An 18908-nucleotide genomic window follows, 5' to 3' on the forward strand; every position below is an offset into this window, starting at 1 on the left:
ATCAACAAGCTTCCAGCATCATCTATTTCCGACCTATTGAGGATACGAAAATTCATTTTGCTGTGCCGCTCCCAGGCGTAACCGGGCTCTAACACCAGAATTGCCAATAGATGTTTGGTGTATGAAAAAACTGAAGGAGGTTTGTGATTTTAGTTTCTTCTAAATGAAGAAAAATTGTAGCTCCAAAACAACATTCTTGTTCCCCTTACAATAAATGGTTAGAGACATTTTTTAGGGCTCAACAAACATTATCGAGACACCGATCAGACACTGACGCTCTCTTGTTATAGAAAACTGAATTAATTTGCCCAATTCCCAGGGCAAACCTTCTGAAAGACACAGGAGGCAGTTATGCATGAATCCAAGGACTACATGGAAGTGCGGTAGGACTAAGCAGGGGGTCGGGGTGTGGATCGCAACTGAAGCTGTGGCTGGGATTTTTAATGAGTGACCGCGGTGAGGCAAGGAGGAGGTCCATTGTGTCCAGATCTGCAGCGTCTTAGCTGGCTGCGGCCGCAGCCAAGCCACATGGCACTGCACACTGGGGCCGCGCTTTGATGTACGGCTGCTCCCAGAGCAGATGGACAGAGAATAGGAGAGGGTAAAGAAATAAAATCATTAAGGGATTAAAGAGACAAATGCGTACATTGTTGGAGATTGGAGAGAAAGTGGACAAGACCGGGAGACGAGATGGCAAAACAGAGCTAAAGCAGAATTAAGTAACAGAGCTTTTATTGTGCTTTGAATCTGAGGGTGTTTACATTTATGTATGAGAAAGAGGAAAAGAGTCACCAAATCATATTAGCAGTTAGTCCTCCTCTTGTGCAGAGCAGCCAGGCTGGAGTTGGGGTGGGATATGCAAATACAGGCTGTCTGTCTGCCTGCCCCTTCAGAGGCAGCAGAGCAGCACACTGCTTCTTGCACACACACTCATGCAGAGTGCAGAGAACTTGGAGGCTCAAGCCCAGTAAGCAGGTCTCACACACGCGTGCATGTGTATGTATACGGAGCTGAAACTTTTCCGAGAGACACACTCAAACACTTTTCCCTCCTCCTTTCCTCTGTCCTGTTCTCCTCTTTCTCTTTACCCCTCCTCCAGCACACCTTTGTGTTGTTTTCCTTGCCCCTCTTCCTCTCCCCTCCCTCTTCAGCCTCACTAGTTTTCCCTCCGCTCTGTCCGATGTGCTCAGACTGTGGCTAGTGTGCGAACCGAAGGCGTGCAAAGGGCGAGATGCTGCTGATGCTACAGCTGTTTGGGCTCCATGTCTCCTTCAGGGCCCACTGAAGAAGACAAAACTGCACGTGAGCCGGGGAACTTCAACACAACACTCTGAGGAAGCTACAACTGTCACTTTTTTACCCTGTTTTCCTCAGCAGCCAGTTGCATTTTCAAGACTCTGGAGTTGAGCTTTTAAAGACTTGGAGGAAAAAAACAAAAACAATGAGGACCCAGTTGTGTCATCTGGCTGCACAGCTCTTTCTCTTAGGAGTGTGGCTATCTGTGGTGGACAGTAAAGGAACTTTCTACGGGGGCCATGGGGGCCATGTCAACCCTTTCTTTGGAAACAGATACAACCTGTACAAGGCTGGACTCAACCCTCACCATTCACCAAACAAGCCCATGACCCGTCACAAGTAAGTGCTCCGTTTTGTCACAGGCGCTAATGCACGTTTTATTCCTCCTTCCCACCCTACAGGGTATTGAATTCAAAAAGGCATTCCAAGTAGCTTGAGTGCTCGCAAGCGGGACCCACCTCATACTGTATTTCCCCTGAGAAACACATGTCACCAGCGAGTTGCAGAAATATGGTTTGAGTTAGGGCATCGGCTCGGTAACGGATCCCTGAATTGACTCTCTGTTTCTCCCTTACTCACCCATCAGCCCTTTTCTGCGGTTCACACCTAAAACCATCTGTGGCTGGAAATAAACATTAAGGAGCAAATATGACACAGTGCGTTACAAAAACAAAGGCATCATTATGGTCTTCATGGTGCGGCGAGGGGGGGCGTTGAGCTGATGACAAGAGTATTGATCCCTCACAGCCGCCGTGTGTTTGTGTGTGTGTGTGTGTGTGTGTGGTAGGGAGGAGGGCTCGATTAGAGGCCAGACTTACAGTACAGCTGGGCACCCGCTGACAGAAGGGAGTGGTTCGACTAATCTCCAATCAATACATGAGCAATAACACAGCAGTCTCAACCGAGTTTGCATTGAGATTGCTGTTGAAAGCTTGTTTTTTTTCTCGACCTAACTCTTCCAGTATCAACAAGTAGAGGCGAAGGACCTTCTTCTGTTTCTAATCAGTGATCTGTGATGTATGACTGATATTAAACCACATGAGCAGAGGGGAATAACAATCCCAAGCAACGCATTTTAAAGCCATGCAGCTGTGAGATGAAACAGAGCCTTGTGGACATATTTTGCCTGGATAGAGATGGCTGATGTTTTGGTCTGCAGGGCTCTTTTTTTCAGTTTTGTCCTCCCTTTCCCCGTCTCTTTTGCTTGGCTTCCCCCGAGAGCTGTTATGTCTTTGGACAGTTCCCCAGCTACCTGCTGCTCCGCTCAAACTGCCACAGAGCGCTGCTTATCGCCCAGCCCTGCTCAGTCTGCCATGAACCGTCACCTCCAGGGAACAGGAGGCTCTTTAGCATCCCTCTCCACCTTTAACGTTCTCACCTAACAATATAACCCACATCTATCCCTCTCCTTACTTTCATTTCCAGTCAGCTTGTCATCACATGTTTACTATCCCAGCACTTTTAATAACCCAAAAATCACCACTTATAACTTCTCTCACTGCCTTCACTGTATTTGTTCCTCATATCTGATATTTTAAACTTCCCTGTTCATATCTACTGGTGGCATATAACAGTGGCATCCATTTAATTTATGGAGATATGGAGAAAATCAAATATGATATTTTTGAACAAATACCACGATATTGATAATGCGACGATATTGTAGGGTTGACTATTGGTGCTTTCACAAAATCTTTACACCATGAGATTTTTAATAAATAATCATTAGCAATGTGGATATAATGACTAAGTGTGTAAAGGCAAATAATAGAACAGATAGCAGAAAATTACTTTACTGTAATGCAGCCTTTAAAACCAGGAATAGGATACCAAAACGATATCCAAAATCTAAGACGATATCTAGTCTCATATCACGATATCGATATAATATTGATATATTTCCCAGCCCTAAGACTGACCAAAAAAATCTAAATGACAGATGGTCAGTAGTTGCTGGTAGCTGGTAGCTGGTAGCTGGTAATAGTCTCCCACATGTGTCTGTCTGTGTCCAACTATAGTGTTTATACAAGAGTTGCTGACCCACCTTGGACACAGTGGGCTCAGGGGACGTGTCAGTGTCAGACCACCACTACAGATATATGAGCTCAGTTGTTGTCAACCTGACTGGTCAGTGGAAATAGAGACTTAAAAATAACACACATGCTATGACGTCTGTGTGTGTGTGTCCATATATGTATGGGTGTATGTTTGTTTATGTGTCATTTTGTGAAGGATTTCACTCATGTGCTTTTACAGCTTGTAAATACGAGCTCTTGTTTCTTACTGACCACAGAGTCACATGGTCGAAACACGCCTGTTTTTCAGAGAGATCTTTAAAAATTCTCAGCTGTTGCTGCGCCGCAGACTTTTTTTTTCTCTTCATGTTGAATCATCTGTGTTTTGGCAGCAAAGCGAGTCATTTGATTTCACAGTCATTCCTTTCACTCATTGCAACCACTCGCTGCAGTGAGAAAATATACAGCCCTCCAGTCACTGACTGTGACATCTTAGACAGTTACAATACTGCAACACTACTACATTTTCACAATGTTGACGTTTTTGACGTTACGTCTTCATTTCCAAGAGCAAGTTATGAAAAAAATAGAGAAACTCTGGTTATTAGTTGGTATGCTTGTCAATTGATGCTAAACATAGGAAACTAATTTGTTCTGTGTAACACAATCCTAATGTAATTGTATGAATCACAAAGGAAAAAGGCTTAAAAAAAAACTTAAAAATGTGTCTAGCACCCCACAAGCATCTCTCACCATGCTGCACTATAAACATACCACTGTACCACAAAATGCACAGCAACAGGTGGAACATAAAAGCCATATACCCATCACTTGGAAATGAGCGTTGAATGAATCAATTAGGATCCCAGCAGATGCCACATACCTTCACTGATCAGATTAGAGACATATCCTAAGGCTTACGATGATGCATGGGACAGAGGCCAAGGGGGGAAAGGTCAGCGAGTTGGCAAGAGGTCAGAGGTTATTGGTTACTGTTGTAAGTTTGTGTTTAGTGTCCAGTGGAGGACAAGAATGGAGCCAGTCTCCTGCTAAGGGTCACAGAGGCTGGGCAGTAAACTCCCAAGCACCTCACCATCACCTGCCGTACTGCTTTCACTGACCTTTCTGCTAAAATGTTTGGCTAATGCACTATACAATATTAAGCCTCTCTCACACATAGTTCCAGGTAAATCACTGGGATAACCTTTCAGGCACCACTAGTGATTTTCACTATTCACACATGCACTACATTCAGGAACATTTCCGTCTTGCACCTTTTCACACATGCCATGGCAATGCCGGAATAGATAAGGCAAACGTGCAAAAACATACAAAAACTCTTACGAGACTTTTTGTCTGACGACCTATCCTAACCTTAATCATTCAAGGTCAATGCTTAACCTCAACCATCTTGCAAGACTTTCCCAAATTGTGGGTTACCCTCTAGACACAACCTCCAGCAGATGGCGGTAATGCAGCACTTATGAATGTCAGCAGTCATAAAACTCAACAGAAGAAGATAGGGTATCCAAGGCCGGATGTACCTGTACTTGGCAGAAGACTTATTATTTTTAGAAACATGGCGGGCGAGGAGCTTTTTTTTACCGGGTGCCAATGTTCTTATATTCAACAAGTTTGCGAGACAAGTCAAATCGCGGATTCAAATACGTCATCAGCGGAGTATTGTGATTGGTTCCACGTGACAGCGTCTTTCGTCAGAAGGATGTAACTTAAACTTTATTAGAATCATCATGTACATACAGATATGAAATTTGACCTCTGCATCTAGCCCATCACAAGCATTTAGGAACAGTGTGCTGAAACTTGGGGTTCAGTGTCTCATTCAAGGACACTTCGACATGTAGACAGTACAGGGGATCGAGGGATCGAACCACCAACCCTGTGATTAAAGGACGACCCGCTCAACCCACTGAGCTACAGCAACCCTTTACGTGCTGCTGGTCCTTGTTGGCAATGTTACTGCTTTCATTCACAACACAGCCGCACCAGCATTTTCCCTGAAATGTTACGAGGTCTTAAATTGGGAAATTGGTGGTACAGATATCCCTGAATATCGATCCCCGCTTCCATTCACACTTGGTCCTATGCAGGAAATGTTCCTGAACGGGACTTGAGCCAGAAGTCAAACCATTCGATTTACCAGTCGATCTAAGTTCCAACCCTCGTCTATGGTCATGAGCTTTGAGGTTATGGATGCAAGAGGTCGAATGAGTTTTTTCCGTTTCGGTGGCTGGACTCAGCCTTAGAAATAGGTTAAAGAGCTCAGACATCCGGAGGAAACTCAAAGTAGAGCCAAAGCCCCTCGACCTCTTTTGTCAAACCCTGACGTTAAACCCGCAAAGGTCAAGGTCTTATGGGAAATGGTGTTCGTTAATGTTACAAAATGTCAATGATATTTTAAATGAGGTTTTCTTATTTCTTCCGTTTTCACCTCGGCTCTCTCTAAATATTTTATAGGGCCTATCGTTATCAGAAAATGCGTTGGTTTGGTTTGTTCAGCAGCATACAACATTCCCAAGCATATTCGGTACAATGAGCCCAACAAATCTAACAATTCCATTTGAAAACCCTTTTATTTCAGCAACACAGAGAGCTATTCTTACTCAAAGAAGATTATGTGCTTTGGGAAATGCCTGAGGATAAGTCATTGGTGTGTTTTTTCACTACCGGTGTTTGAGCCTCTTGCCGTACTCTGAGAGAAAAATAGAACAAAACTACATAAAGAATATATGATTATCCAATAAAGTAACTTATGTAGTTATCAAATTATAACTATAATGATCTATAATGAATAGGACCTAAATTGTAAGCATATCTACATGGTTTTATTGCTGCGGTGAGGATTAGAGGCTGATTGCCAAAATGTAAGCACATGTAAAAGTAATGGTTTGCCTTTAAGCTACAGTATAATAACCAGAGCTGGCATTGGAGCTGACTCTGTCTATGAATGTCAGAGTGATCCCCTAGGTTCGAGAGCTGGGAATATCACGTCTTTCCTTTAACCCTAATCAGTAGCCACAAGAGCAACGTCAATCAGCCCTGCACCATGGGACCTTCAAGCCCTGCCAGTTGGCTAGAAATAGGTTTCATTAAAAGCATATATGGAAAGAGATGGGCCCTGGAGGAGAGTTGTTAGCCCACAGACACGGTTGTTAAAGATCCTATTAAAGATTGCATGCTTTTCTATCTGGGCTGCTCCAGTCATAAATCTGTCAGAGGCAACAGCAGTGGCCTGGGTTCAAACGGTCAGGAACACTGCAGGTGAGAGAGCGGTCAATAATGAGGAAGGTGATCCCTTTATCCTGCCACTTTTCCTCCATTAGTGTGACACTGCGGAACTAGAAAGGCCGGAGATGTCAGGGTCATGATGAGGCAACGCAGAGGGGCGTTGTGAAAAATCAAAAGAGGAAGAAAAAAGAAATTAGAAACAGAGGCAAGAGCGGGACTGGTATGCTTAGATAAGTAAACAAAGATTACCTACAGTTTGCAGAATTTACAGAAAAAAGGAGAGGGAGGTTATGAGAAAAAAAAAGGGGGTCATATTGAAAGGTGAGTTATTTTGCGCTCAGTAGAGGGTGGAGGTCTAGCAGCAATAATATTTGCCAAAAACGCTCCACATGAGAATCTGAGATGGGAATTCTGCTTTTCCCCTGGGAGGCTGTGAAGCGATTTAGGAACTGTAATCCTATACTGGAAATATTTACAGTGGGACCAGACTAGCAGTCAAAAAATGACATGCTCCAGTGACAGAAAAAAGACAATATTTAGGCGTTAAAAGGGGGAAGTGTGTTATGATGGAGAGGAAAGTGAGGCAAGAAACAGTAAATGTGGCTTTCCCAACATGACAAAAAGGCGAAGACTGTTTTGATATTGATTGGGGAGGACTGAGGTCAGGTGAAGGTGGGAGGTGCAGTTTAATACACTGATGCATCTGAATCAGTGTTGAGTCAGTTGGGGTTGGGTGGTTCAGTGAGGGTGTGGATCAACTGGAGACTTTTTTTTTTTTTTTAATTCTGGATGTCTTCCTGCCGTTTACAGTGAGATTCGGCTTGTAAGTTTCTTTTAACACACACAGCAGATTTTCTTTTACAATACATTGAAAAATTAGAAATATGTGAAATATCAATTAGAATTTTTGGCTGAGGGAAGTCTTTTTGTGGATCTGTACTGTGAAAGACTCAAATGGGCAATAAGTTACTAAGTAAGCAAAGTAAATAAGTAAACAAGTAATTTGACTCAGACCTTGGTCCGTTAGTATGGCCATTCTTCAAGGTCTATACTAGCGAGACTTTTAGTCTCTAACTGTTAGCCCTCTCTTAGCACTGTCGGTTGTTTTTTCGGTCAGTTGGACAGATTGTCATGAAATTTGGTAAACACATTCATGGTTGCCTCGAGATAAATTGTAATAATTTTGGTGCTTTGCCCCCATTCACACATGACCCCATGCAGGAAATGTTCCTGAACATTTCAGGGATAGATTGCAAGTGTGAAAGGGACTTTAGAGTTTCATAAGCTGTTTCAACCACAGATATCACATCAAAGCGTGTAATAGACCCTCCTGTCCACCAGAGGATAGTGTGTAAGTGTCACGTTTTGCCTCTCTGAAGCGTGAATATTACATGCGTGTATGAAGGTGCAGTACCAGCAGGGGGCAACAAAACCACTTAGTTAGGTTTAGAAACATCATGCTTGGCCTTAAAATAAGTAGGTAAACTAAGTAAAATACGTACAGACGTCACAATCGTCAATAACGTAACTTACAAAACTAAAACACCGGGCTCGAACACCAATCTCCTGGTTTAAAGTTGTGTGTTTTTTGGACACATCCAGCTCCCTTCTTGCCTGTCATTAGCAGTCTTTCTCCCCTTTTATTCTATGTCATTACATTGCAGTCATTACAGACGGCATGGCATGAAAATGACGCACCTAGAACGGCGTTCTTATTACACGCTTTTGCTGCATTGTGAGCATGTTAGCATGCTGACTTTAGCATTTAGTTCAAAGCACTGCTGTGCCAAAGTACAGCCCCACAGAACCTAGCTGTTCTGGCTGTAAACTCTTAGTCTTGTTAGGATTTATTACGCATGTTGGGGACTTCCCATACCGCTGACCTTTTTCACTCCTCTTTTTCTAGGTCACTCAGGTCGTCTGACCATGTGCTTTTGTCTGTCCCATGGGCAAAGTTAAATTTAAAGGCTCATCAGGCCTTTGCTGTTGCTGCCCCAAAGCTAAGGAATAGTTCACCTGCCCTTGGTTGACGTCTTTAAATCTTGTTTCAAAACTCATTTATCCTTGAGCAATTAGTTAGATCAAGCTCTACAATATCTACAAACAGTGAAATTATAATGATCTATTGCATCTATTGGTATGTTGCCAAATGCTAGTTGCTTTTACACATGAGTCGTAAATAAAGTGGATTTGACCTAAGTGACTTTTACTGTCTGGCACTCACTGGGTTATCCTTGTGTGGCCAAACACTCCCACCTGTCACCAAGGAGTGCTAAAACAAATGTCAGAAAGTATTTATACTCGATAAAACTGTTCTCCTTGTGCCACATTGGCTGTGGGATGAGGTGTGAAAATAGCGCAGAGAAGGCCGGCACCCCCCTCTCTCTCTCTCTCTCCTCTTCCTCTGATGTCAGATCATGCTGGATCAGGACTTGTCATCCTTTTTTCCCCAAAGTGTCCAGATTAGTGCTGTCTGCTCCAGACTGGAGATCCTCCACACGCACACAAAAGCAGACAAAACAAAGTTCTCACCTACTCTACAGCACTTAAGACGGCACTTTTCTTCTCACATATGACTACTTGCACATCATGGGTTCGTATTTCTGTCGATAAAGCTCGTATAATCCTCATCCTGCAGAGCTGTGTGGTCTCTGTGGATGTAAGATAAAAAGAGATCCGTTGCATGTGTGTAATATGTGTGTGAGAGTGTGTCAGTGTCTGTGCAGCTCTCACACCCTATCACTATCTCTCGAGTTGAAACTCAGCATTGGACCTATAAAGATCTGTTTTTACACAGCAGAGAGGGTGACCTGCAGTTGCCCCGACCGACACTGCGGCACAGAGGGACGGGATTTATCTCAGCGCTCGACTTTGATTCTCTCAAATGCCAGAACCTCTCTGTCTGTAAGACCCTGAGGATAAAATATCACTCACAGACCCAAATGACATCGACAGATCTGTGAAAACAGGCAAAGAGTGGACCGGGGAGAGAGAGAGAGAGAGAGGCAGAAACAGAGAGCAGCAGAAAGTTTCTTTTTTCATCCCATGTACATCTGGATTCCTGCACTTTTCAGGCATTGTGAGTGAGTCTGAAGGTCATTGGCTTCCCTCCCCACCCAGATGTGCACCTGACAAACAAATCGCTGAACATGGTCACTTTTCACTCCTCTGATCGTCTCTGCGTGTAATGTGAGAAGGGGTCACACACTTACTGTACTGTATACACACTGCACTGCTCTCCATCAGCTGTCATATAATGCCTAGAGAAGCTTTTACTAACAAAAACCAAAGTCATTAAGCTTTTTGTTGCATTCGATAAATCTGTCATACATGAGGAGGAAACCATACCTATTAAACACTATTGAGATTTTACGATATAATGCTTAAACCATTCACTCAAGTGCAGATATTCTCTGGATGAAAGTAACGTCAGCTTTTCTTAACTCCGGGAATCTCTATTACCATCGCCACGTGAATGTGATCTTTATACAAATATATTTTTCACATGTCAAAAAAATGAGGAAAAATATAATTTACTTTGGCGCTAAAGGCTCTGTGTATTGTTTGAGCAGCAGATGAGAGCAGAGGGAGTGATCAGTGTTAAGTTTCGCACCTCAGGGATCGTAAAGAAAAGAGCCTGCAGGCGGGGTGGTGGCGGGAGAAAAAAAAGCATGAAAGCAAATTGTTAGCAGCATTATAACAGCGGCATCAGCAGACTGAGCACGGAAACAGTACTTGAGTTTGTTAGGAGTTTTTCATCAGAGGGAAAGTCTGTCAGAAATTCTGATGCAGCACCACTTGTGTTGTCAGATTGAGCTCAAAGTCTTAAATTCATATACCCAAGCACCATATCTAACTATAATGTAAGGAGTCTCTCAGTGTATGTATGCATGTCTGCTGCTCGCTACAATATTAACTGTTACACCGCCGAACGGCATGCTGGGTACAGCCAGTGGGAACCTCCGGGTCTGAAAAGTGAAGCCAATGCTGAAGTGCCTTACGCTTGCATTCTTTCTAATAGCCAGCAGGGGGCGACTCCTCTGGTTGCAAAAAGAAATCTGATTGTATAGAAGTCTATGAGAAAATGAGCCTACTTCTCACTTGATTTAATACCTCAGTAAACATTGTAAACATGAGTTTATGGTCTCAATCACTAGTTTCAAGTCTTCTTCAATTCAACATGATGTTAATTTAGTAAATTATCATCACATTTAGAGTCAAATAGACCATAAAGCAGGGTATGATTTAGGGCGTGGCTTCCTTGTGATTGACATGTCGCACATACTCGAGCATTGCTAGGGTGTGCAACTATGTCATGGCAGGTGTGTTGCTCACGGACCCGAGGAAGAGCAGTGTCGAGTGTGAAGTTGTTTGGATGAGCGGTGCTCGAAGAAGCTGCAAGCAGCGACAACGGAGGCAGAGCAATACCCGTTCCGAACAGGCATGTTTTGAGCGGGCACTGCACTAGTTATACTGTATATAAAAACAGTGTTTCCAGACACTGAAAAACATCTGCAGCGAGCCAGTAAATTGCCTGTTTGGGTTTAAAGTGCTTTAAGAGCTCCCATCATACCACATCAGTTCAGGTCATAACCGCCACTTCCTTAACAACGCATGACCTGGCAGCAGGTTGTCGGGCTGGTATGAAAGGAGCTCTGTCATTCTGACTCCTGCCCTTTTCCTTCCACCGCCATTAACATATGTCAACACAGGGAGAGTGGCGACACACACACACACAGACACACACAAACGCTGTCAACACAGTCAGCGATTTGTGTAAAGCGGCAGCAGCAGTGCAGCGGTTTCTCACAGATTCTGACAGGCTGCCTGTTAGCCCTCTGAACCTGTTAACTTGGCATGCAGACCCTCCTCGACCCCTGTGTCCCTCCCTGCTCCTCCAAACACTTCTATTTGTCACGAAACAGCTGCATGTGTTGCTAAACGCTCCCCCCTGAATGTAAGAAATGCTTCACATGTGAGTCTAAAGAGCGCAGATCATCGTTTCCTGTGTTGCACGGGGGCCAGTGGAACATTCAGCAGTTGCTATAGTTGCACTGGCAAAGAAGAGGGAGAAAGAGGGAGAAGGTCCAGCTCCAGCATGATGCAACAACCGTTCAACGTAGCTACAGTGAAGTTATTATGTGTTGGATTCTGGATATCTGAGATCTCCCAGGGTTGAAAACATTTCTTGTTTCTTGTCTTCATACATGCTTTTAGCTCAAATCAATGACCATGTCAATAAAAAATGAGTGTTGAGTTGGGAGGGATTTTTTATCTAGAAGGAAACATAAGACAATCCATCAAGACAAAGCTCAGCAAACATCCTCCGTCATCATTCTGACTGATGCCGGAGCGATCCATGAATATGTTCTTTTGAAATGAAACACTTATATCACTCGATACATAAGTTATAATGCAACATATAGCTCTTCCATGAAAACCCCTTCAAAGCTTATAACATCTGGTTATGTTTCAAACCAAAAATGAATATTATTAATATTGTATTATTTCAAGATGACGTAAGATAGAAAAGTTGTATTTTAGTGACATTATATAAAACCAGTGTTACAAGGCTTCTTATAAAAACAAAGAAAGAATAAAAGACCAGCAATTAAGGCACAGTTAAACTACTACTGAGTAGTATGAATATACATAAAGACAACACATACAACAGAATAGAGGACAGATGGAAATAAACAGTACGGTAAAGCTTTCACACACACAGACAGCAGCAGTGCTTTATGGGAAATATGACTAAATATGATTAAGTGTTATTTGAGCAACTATTTGTTTGCTTAAAGTGAGACATTTTTGAGAGAAAACACAAAGTTTAAACCTGCAGTAGGCAGAATGTTTTTGGCATCATGGGGCGGCAAAAATTCCATAGTAATCTTTCAGCATATTGTAATTCAAGTGTTGTGAGACTTCTGCACCTCCTCATGGCTCTGTTTTCAGGCTTTAAATAATCTAGCCTTTGACGGGAGACTTTGGCCAATCACAGGTCATTTCAGAGAGAGAGAGCGTTCCTATTGGCTGTTCATTCAACAGAGGCAGGTGTTTTCAGAAACATCTTGTAGTGTACTGTTTAGCTGTAAAATTAGAAAGTTTGCTCTGGTTGGTTGGCGGTGCTTGGTATTTCCTCAACTGATCTCAACATGGCTGCTGGGTCACAAACTTTCTCATTTTACAGCTAAACAGTACACTACAAGATGTTTCTGAAAACATTTGAGGTGAGAAATAGGCATTACAGTAACAGAATACTGATTCATATTTGATCAGCGCTGCCTAGTTTGACCATTTGATCGGAGTTCTCGAGTGATTGACAGCTGCCGAGAGACGGCAGACTCCAGCTCTGCTCTGATTGGTTGTTTTGCTCCGGTCTGTGAAATCTTACAGATGCCACCGGAGGACACAGAGGCACATGATTTTTTTCAGATTACCTGTCTCATGCATTACTGTCAGGATATAGTGACCATATTTGCTCCAATTCTACCCACTGCAGATGTAAATGATACACAATAAAATTGACCCTTCCTGTTCAGCAAAAGCCATGTAGTGTAACTTTAATAGCGTCATGGTAGTCTTATTTTTATCTTTTATTTATTCTGTTTTTATATAGATCTTGTGCAATATGAGTAATGTGCAATATACAGTATGTTGTTTGTGGTTTACATTGTTTGTGTATCGTATCGTATCGTATCGTATCGTATCGTATCGTATCGTATCGTAACTTTCATATATTTACAGGTACAGAACAAAAAGAGGGCTGTTGTCAACTTTAATGAGCTGAATAATGCAGTAACTTGTTTAACTCTAATGTCACTCTGCTGTCCCCACAGAAACCACTGCGCCTACGTGGTCCAGAAGAACATCTCATGCACCATGCAGGATGGAGTGTCGACCTACGTGAAGGCCGAGTACACCACCAAGTGCATCTGGGGTCAGAAGTGTCCTGTTGTCATGTAGGTTTTTCAGACAAAACAACAAAAATACAATAAATGAAACAGCTAAAGTTCCACCTGAAACCTTTGACTGTTTAGTTTGAGTCCTAAAGAATTTGGTTGTGAAGTTTAAACTGAGTAATTACTCCAAGAGGAACTGCAGCATGGGGAACACTGTAGAATCTACTCTGTATCAATGCTGCCCTCTAGTGTTCACATGATCCATATCATGATGTGCAGCTGCATGCACAGCTGTGTTTGTGGTCAGAGTTCTTCTACAGAGAGACACCACTGGGGGGCAAAATGGTGTTAATTCAATTTTGATAAAAAACAAATATATGTTAGTTAAAAAAACACCAGCTACTGTGAGCACCATTTCATTCTCTGCACATTAAAAATGCTGAAGAGCTCCTCTCATTTATTGATTATTCTGAGTTGGGATCAACTGGAGACTGGAGTCTTACCTTTATGAAATTATAAACATAACACCCAAAAACATTCAGAATAGTATCATTTATGTATCGTGATACAAATTTAGGTCTGAAGTAATACTTATTAGTAATACCAATTTAAGCAATCTATTGCAGATATAAGAGAGTGTATCTGCATGTGTGATAGGTCCATGCAGTCATGCTCATGAAGCCTCTAGATGTGATATTGTGATACTTTTTAATATGCCTTTCAAAAAAACCCACACAGCGGAAATTAAAGGATTTTCTCTTTTAAAAAAAAAACACAGATGAATGACTGCGTATGTGAGTGTGTGTGTGTGTGTGAGAGAGAGAGAGAGAGAGAGAGAGAGAGAGAGAGAGAGAGAGAGAGAGAGAGAGAGAGAGAGAGAGAGAAGGAGAGAAGGAGAGTGAGTTTGATTCAGTTTAGACAAGACAACACTGGAGTTGGGTGCTGACCCTGGTTCAATCCTCTGATGCCACATAATTTATGTTACACTTTGTCTTAATCTCCTAATCTCCCTCTAATCCACGTTTAATCCCATGAAGAACAACTTCATCCCTTTATCTCTGCTCTGCACCGCCCATCCTCGGCCTGCGCTCTGTCCTCTTAATTAGTCAAAACAAATGCAGCACTTCTGATATGTCTGTTGTAACATCACCTCTGATAGTAACATGTTCTCCATCGTGTCTCCTTCAGGTACAGGACGTTCTACAAACCAAAGTACAAGGTGGGTTATAAAACGGTGACCGAGCTGGAGTGGAGATGTTGTCCCGGCTACTCTGGAGAAAGCTGCTACGATGGACCCACGTCGCTGCCTGACGTCATGATACCACCTTTCAAGGGCGGCGGTTTGCCCCATCGCCCGGGGGTGAAGGGCTTCCCCCATGGCCCTAGACCCCCCGTGGACCACAGGCCTGGCGGAGGCCAGCTGGAGCCTGGCAGACCCTTCCCCGGCGTGCCTGACCACAGACCAATACCCTCAGGGCATGTGCCTGCTGGTGGTGGAAGACCAAACTATGGTGAGAACATCCACCAAGCAAATTATTATGACGCCCTGGGCACATACTTTCTCTTTCTCTAAAAGAACATCCTCCTTTTTCCCCTTTTGTGGAAATACAGGAAACAAATTTGGGGTTTCAGGAGTGACCGGTGAACGTTTGGACCGCATGGAGGACGACCTGCGTCGCCTTACCCAGGGCCTGGACACTCTCAACGGGGTGGTGGCGGGCCTCGAGGAGCGACTGCGCACATCTCTCCGGGAAGACACCAACAAAATCCTGGTGTCCCTGCTGCCAAACCCTCCCCGCGTGTCCGACTCTGCAGTGGGATTCGGGGTGATCCCAGACGGGACTCCTGATGGACTGGATGGAGGAGAACGCTTCCCTGGATTTGGAGACTTGGCAGGGAGGGTGACAGAAGTGAAGGATGACCTGCAAGCCAAAACTCACATCTTAGAAGAGATTCAGGTACTGTTGATACAGTATCTGCACAGATTGATCAGGCCTCCTTCCTGTATTAAATGCTTAACTTTTTCCTCTTTCTCACCTGTACGTCGTCTTAGGGGATGGTCCTGGGTCATGACGGCCAGCTGAAGAGCCTGTTGGAAGGAGCTCGAGGGAGGCCCATCCCCGGCCCCAGCTCCACCGTTTACCTGGATGAGATCCTCGATACCAAGCTGGCCAGCGTGCGGGCTGAGATCCTGGACGGCTTCGAGCGCCGTCTGACCGGCCTGGAGAGCCACTGTGACGAGAGGATCGGGGCGGTGCAGAACCAGTGCCACAGGGAGCACATGGATGGCCAGGAGCAGATGCAGCAGTCTCTGGACGGAAGAGAGACCGGGCTAAGGGAGGAGTTGGGCTCTTTGCAGGCTCAGATCCAGGGCCTGACTCTCACTGAGAGCTGCTGTGGACAGGTAGGACATGGATGTGATCAGCATGCAGTAAACCATCAAGGGAACAGTCCTGAAAAAAATTTACTTGTGGGGTTTCCATGTAGAGAAAACTCGTCAAGAACAATACCACCAACATTTTGACAGAAGGTTTAAAGGAATAGTTTGACATCTTGGGCTGTATGCTTATTTGCTTTCTTTCTGAGAGGCAAGCCTTTACACTTTTTCCTGCGTTTAATTCAAACGTCCATATATTTTTTCGAACTGTTGTTTTTGTTATGAATACTTTCACTCAGAACGTGAATGTTACTTGGCGAAAAAGGTTGTTTTTTTTGAATGAGGTCAATATTTCTGAGCTTAAAGGCATCAATCAATGAAGTTGTGCGGAACGGACATATTCAATACGTACACTATAGTGTACGAGAACACATAGGCTCTATAGTCCGAACCAAGATGGCAAACTTCCGTTCATACCTTTCACAATAAAAGCCCTAGACTTATACACTGTTCAACTGTTTACCAGAAGAAAATTGACTCAGAGCAATTTGCTAAAAGGAAACTAAAATAGCTTACAGTAGTTTAGACTATAAAGCAATTTACCTGCCAGGAGCTGCTCTGGGTCAATAGGATCCTGGTAGTTGGTCCTCTGCACTGCGCAAATCTATTCAAACCTTTTATTGAAAAAGTGTTGCAAATTCGCATCACTGCCGGTATGAATAGTTTTGATGCGTAATATTCGCTGGTCAGTATTTCGCATTTTTGTGTCGTTTATTTGTCACGCTCCCGGAGTGTAAAGGCTTTAGATGAGAAGATCAATACCACAGAAGTCTCTGCTAGAAGGCGAATAATAAGGGTATTCCTCAAAATCTCAAACTATTCCTTTAACTAAATACTGTTACATGTCAGAAGATGCAACAGCGAGAGTAACATCTCTACATACGTATGACGGGACATTTTATTTAATCGCTAGAGAACTAATGAGTTGTTGATTATTGCAGGTGAACAGTCTGTCCCAGCGTGTGCTGATGCTGGAGGAGTCAGTTAAAGGTTTGACAGAATCTCAGAGACAGCTCCAGACCGCCCTCGCCGACCAGAGCATACACGTGGAGACGCTGATCGAGACCCGCATGGTGGACATAGAGGGCCGCCTCAACGCCACAGAGGGATATGTAGTAATGGGGCTCCCTGGCGGTCTGGACGGCTTCAAGACCATGCTAGAGGACAAGCTGAAGACCCTGGAGGAGAGAGTGTTTGTGGCCGTCGAGGAGCTGAGTAACGCCACCGTTCCGGCGCTCCTGGAGGGTCAGGTGGTCCCGGCGCTGGAGACGGAGATCGAGTCTGTGAGGAGGAGAGTGGAGGGAGACCTGGATGGCATTCAGAAACAGTTAATAGACCTGGAGCTCCTCTGCACCTCCTCTTGCCTGCCCTCCACCCCGCCAGCAGGGGGTGTCAGTGGCACTCAAGTAGAGGAGGAGTGTGAGGGGATGGGGAAGATGAACAATCGCCTAGACACCCATTCTAACCAGCTGGACCGCCTAAACAACACCCTGATGAACCTGCTCTTCCATATCGCCCAGGAGGACACGGAGGGCACCGTTCAAGGAGAGATCACCCTGCTGAAGGTCAACATTAACTCTGTGAACCGCACTCTGAAGGGCCTAAAGGACTCTCTTAGATTCATCGCAAGTGAAGTGGGGCACGCTAACGCCTCCTGGGTGCAGAGGGAGCACCAGATAGTCAACCAGGTGCAAGGGATCTCCAAACTAGTTGGCCACCAGGCCTCCCTCCTGGGGGCCGGGGACAGGAGGCTGGCCCAGCTGAAGGGAGAGCTGGTGGCCCTGAAGAGACGGCTGGCCGGGGAGCTGCAGGGCTGCCGGAGCACGGCGATAGAAGTGCAGAAGGAGGTGAAGAACGTTGATAGCAGGGTGAGCCACGTAGAGGGCCAGTGCAGCAGCCTGGGGGAGCTGGCGGAGCACCTGGAGAGGATCAGGGCGGAGCTCGAGAGACACTCGGACTCCTATCTGGCCGATGTGAATGGCACCCTGGCCGTCCATTCAGAACAGCTAGCTGAGCTGAAAGGGGAGGTCAAAGACTGCAACAAGGAAGCAGCCAACCAAAAATGAGACCAGTAGCATCTGAGCTACAGATATTTTTTTTCTTCAAAAAGAGACTTATGTGTGCTTCTCATTAGGCTCAAGTGACTTCCTCTGCTTCTCTCCTCTCTCTTTCAAATCCCATCAGCACAGATGCAAATTAACTGAACCAGCGAAAGTCATTTCCCATAAGCCCCCCCATCCCCAGTGCCTCCAGATGTCGCGGGTATTCAGTTTAGCGAAGTGAGGAGAGGAAGACAGAATACAAAGACACACCTATGGTTGTATAGATGGGCAATATTTTCCCTTGAGATTTTATTCTATAGGGCATTTTTCGTTGTTTTTTTCCTCCGATCATGATTGTTTTGTTTTCACATTTTACCTTTTTTTTTTAACTTATATGAAGTGACTGCATTGTTATGATGTTTGTATTAGAGAAATGATTAAACAAAGGGGATGATATGGGACTAATACGCTGCTACGGGTTTCTACTGACAAGCACACTTGACATCCTCTGTGTGGACACTCTTGTCTGGTACTGTACGTCAACTTGGTGCTATTTACATTTTTGTAAACGTCTGTGTTACACATGTTTAAAAAATGATGTGTATTTCTGCTTCGACAGTTGTGTTCGTTTCCTGCCGCATTGCTTCAAGTTGCATGGAAGTTCCAAAACTCACCAGTAGGGGACAGTGACAACACATTACATGGCATGGTAGATTAAAAGAAATAAAATCTAAAACACTACAGGGTGGCAGTGATTTTTAGACACAATTTTGGCAATGTAGGCCTTTTTTCATGTTAGTAGTTCATTCAATTCAATGTATTTGGAATTATATGCAGCAGCTCGCCTATGGAGTTGTTATAGAGTTATTGTGGTTAGCAATCACATATTTCTTTGTGTTTTTATTAATGAACAATATTAACTCTATACTCTCTGCCAATTTATTGTATGTCAACAAACACAATAAAT

At 44.1% G+C, this 18908-nt stretch overlaps 1 protein-coding gene across 1 annotated transcript; it reads left to right on the plus strand.

Annotated features, from left to right (window-relative positions):
- Window positions 1-918: 918 nt before the first annotated feature.
- On the plus strand, window positions 919-18866 carry emilin3b (elastin microfibril interfacer 3b). Its single transcript, XM_074644107.1, has 6 exons — window positions 919-1635; window positions 13400-13522; window positions 14651-14973; window positions 15074-15420; window positions 15516-15866; window positions 16841-18866. Exons 1-6 carry the CDS (start codon window positions 1442-1444, stop codon window positions 17963-17965), a joined length of 2463 nt encoding a protein of 820 aa, XP_074500208.1. The 5' UTR covers window positions 919-1441; the 3' UTR covers window positions 17966-18866.
- The last annotated feature ends 42 nt before the right edge of the window (window positions 18867-18908 follow it).

The sequence above is a fragment of the Sebastes fasciatus genome, chromosome 8 (assembly GCF_043250625.1).
Source record: "Sebastes fasciatus isolate fSebFas1 chromosome 8, fSebFas1.pri, whole genome shotgun sequence".
Classification (NCBI taxonomy): domain Eukaryota; kingdom Metazoa; phylum Chordata; class Actinopteri; order Perciformes; family Sebastidae; genus Sebastes; species Sebastes fasciatus.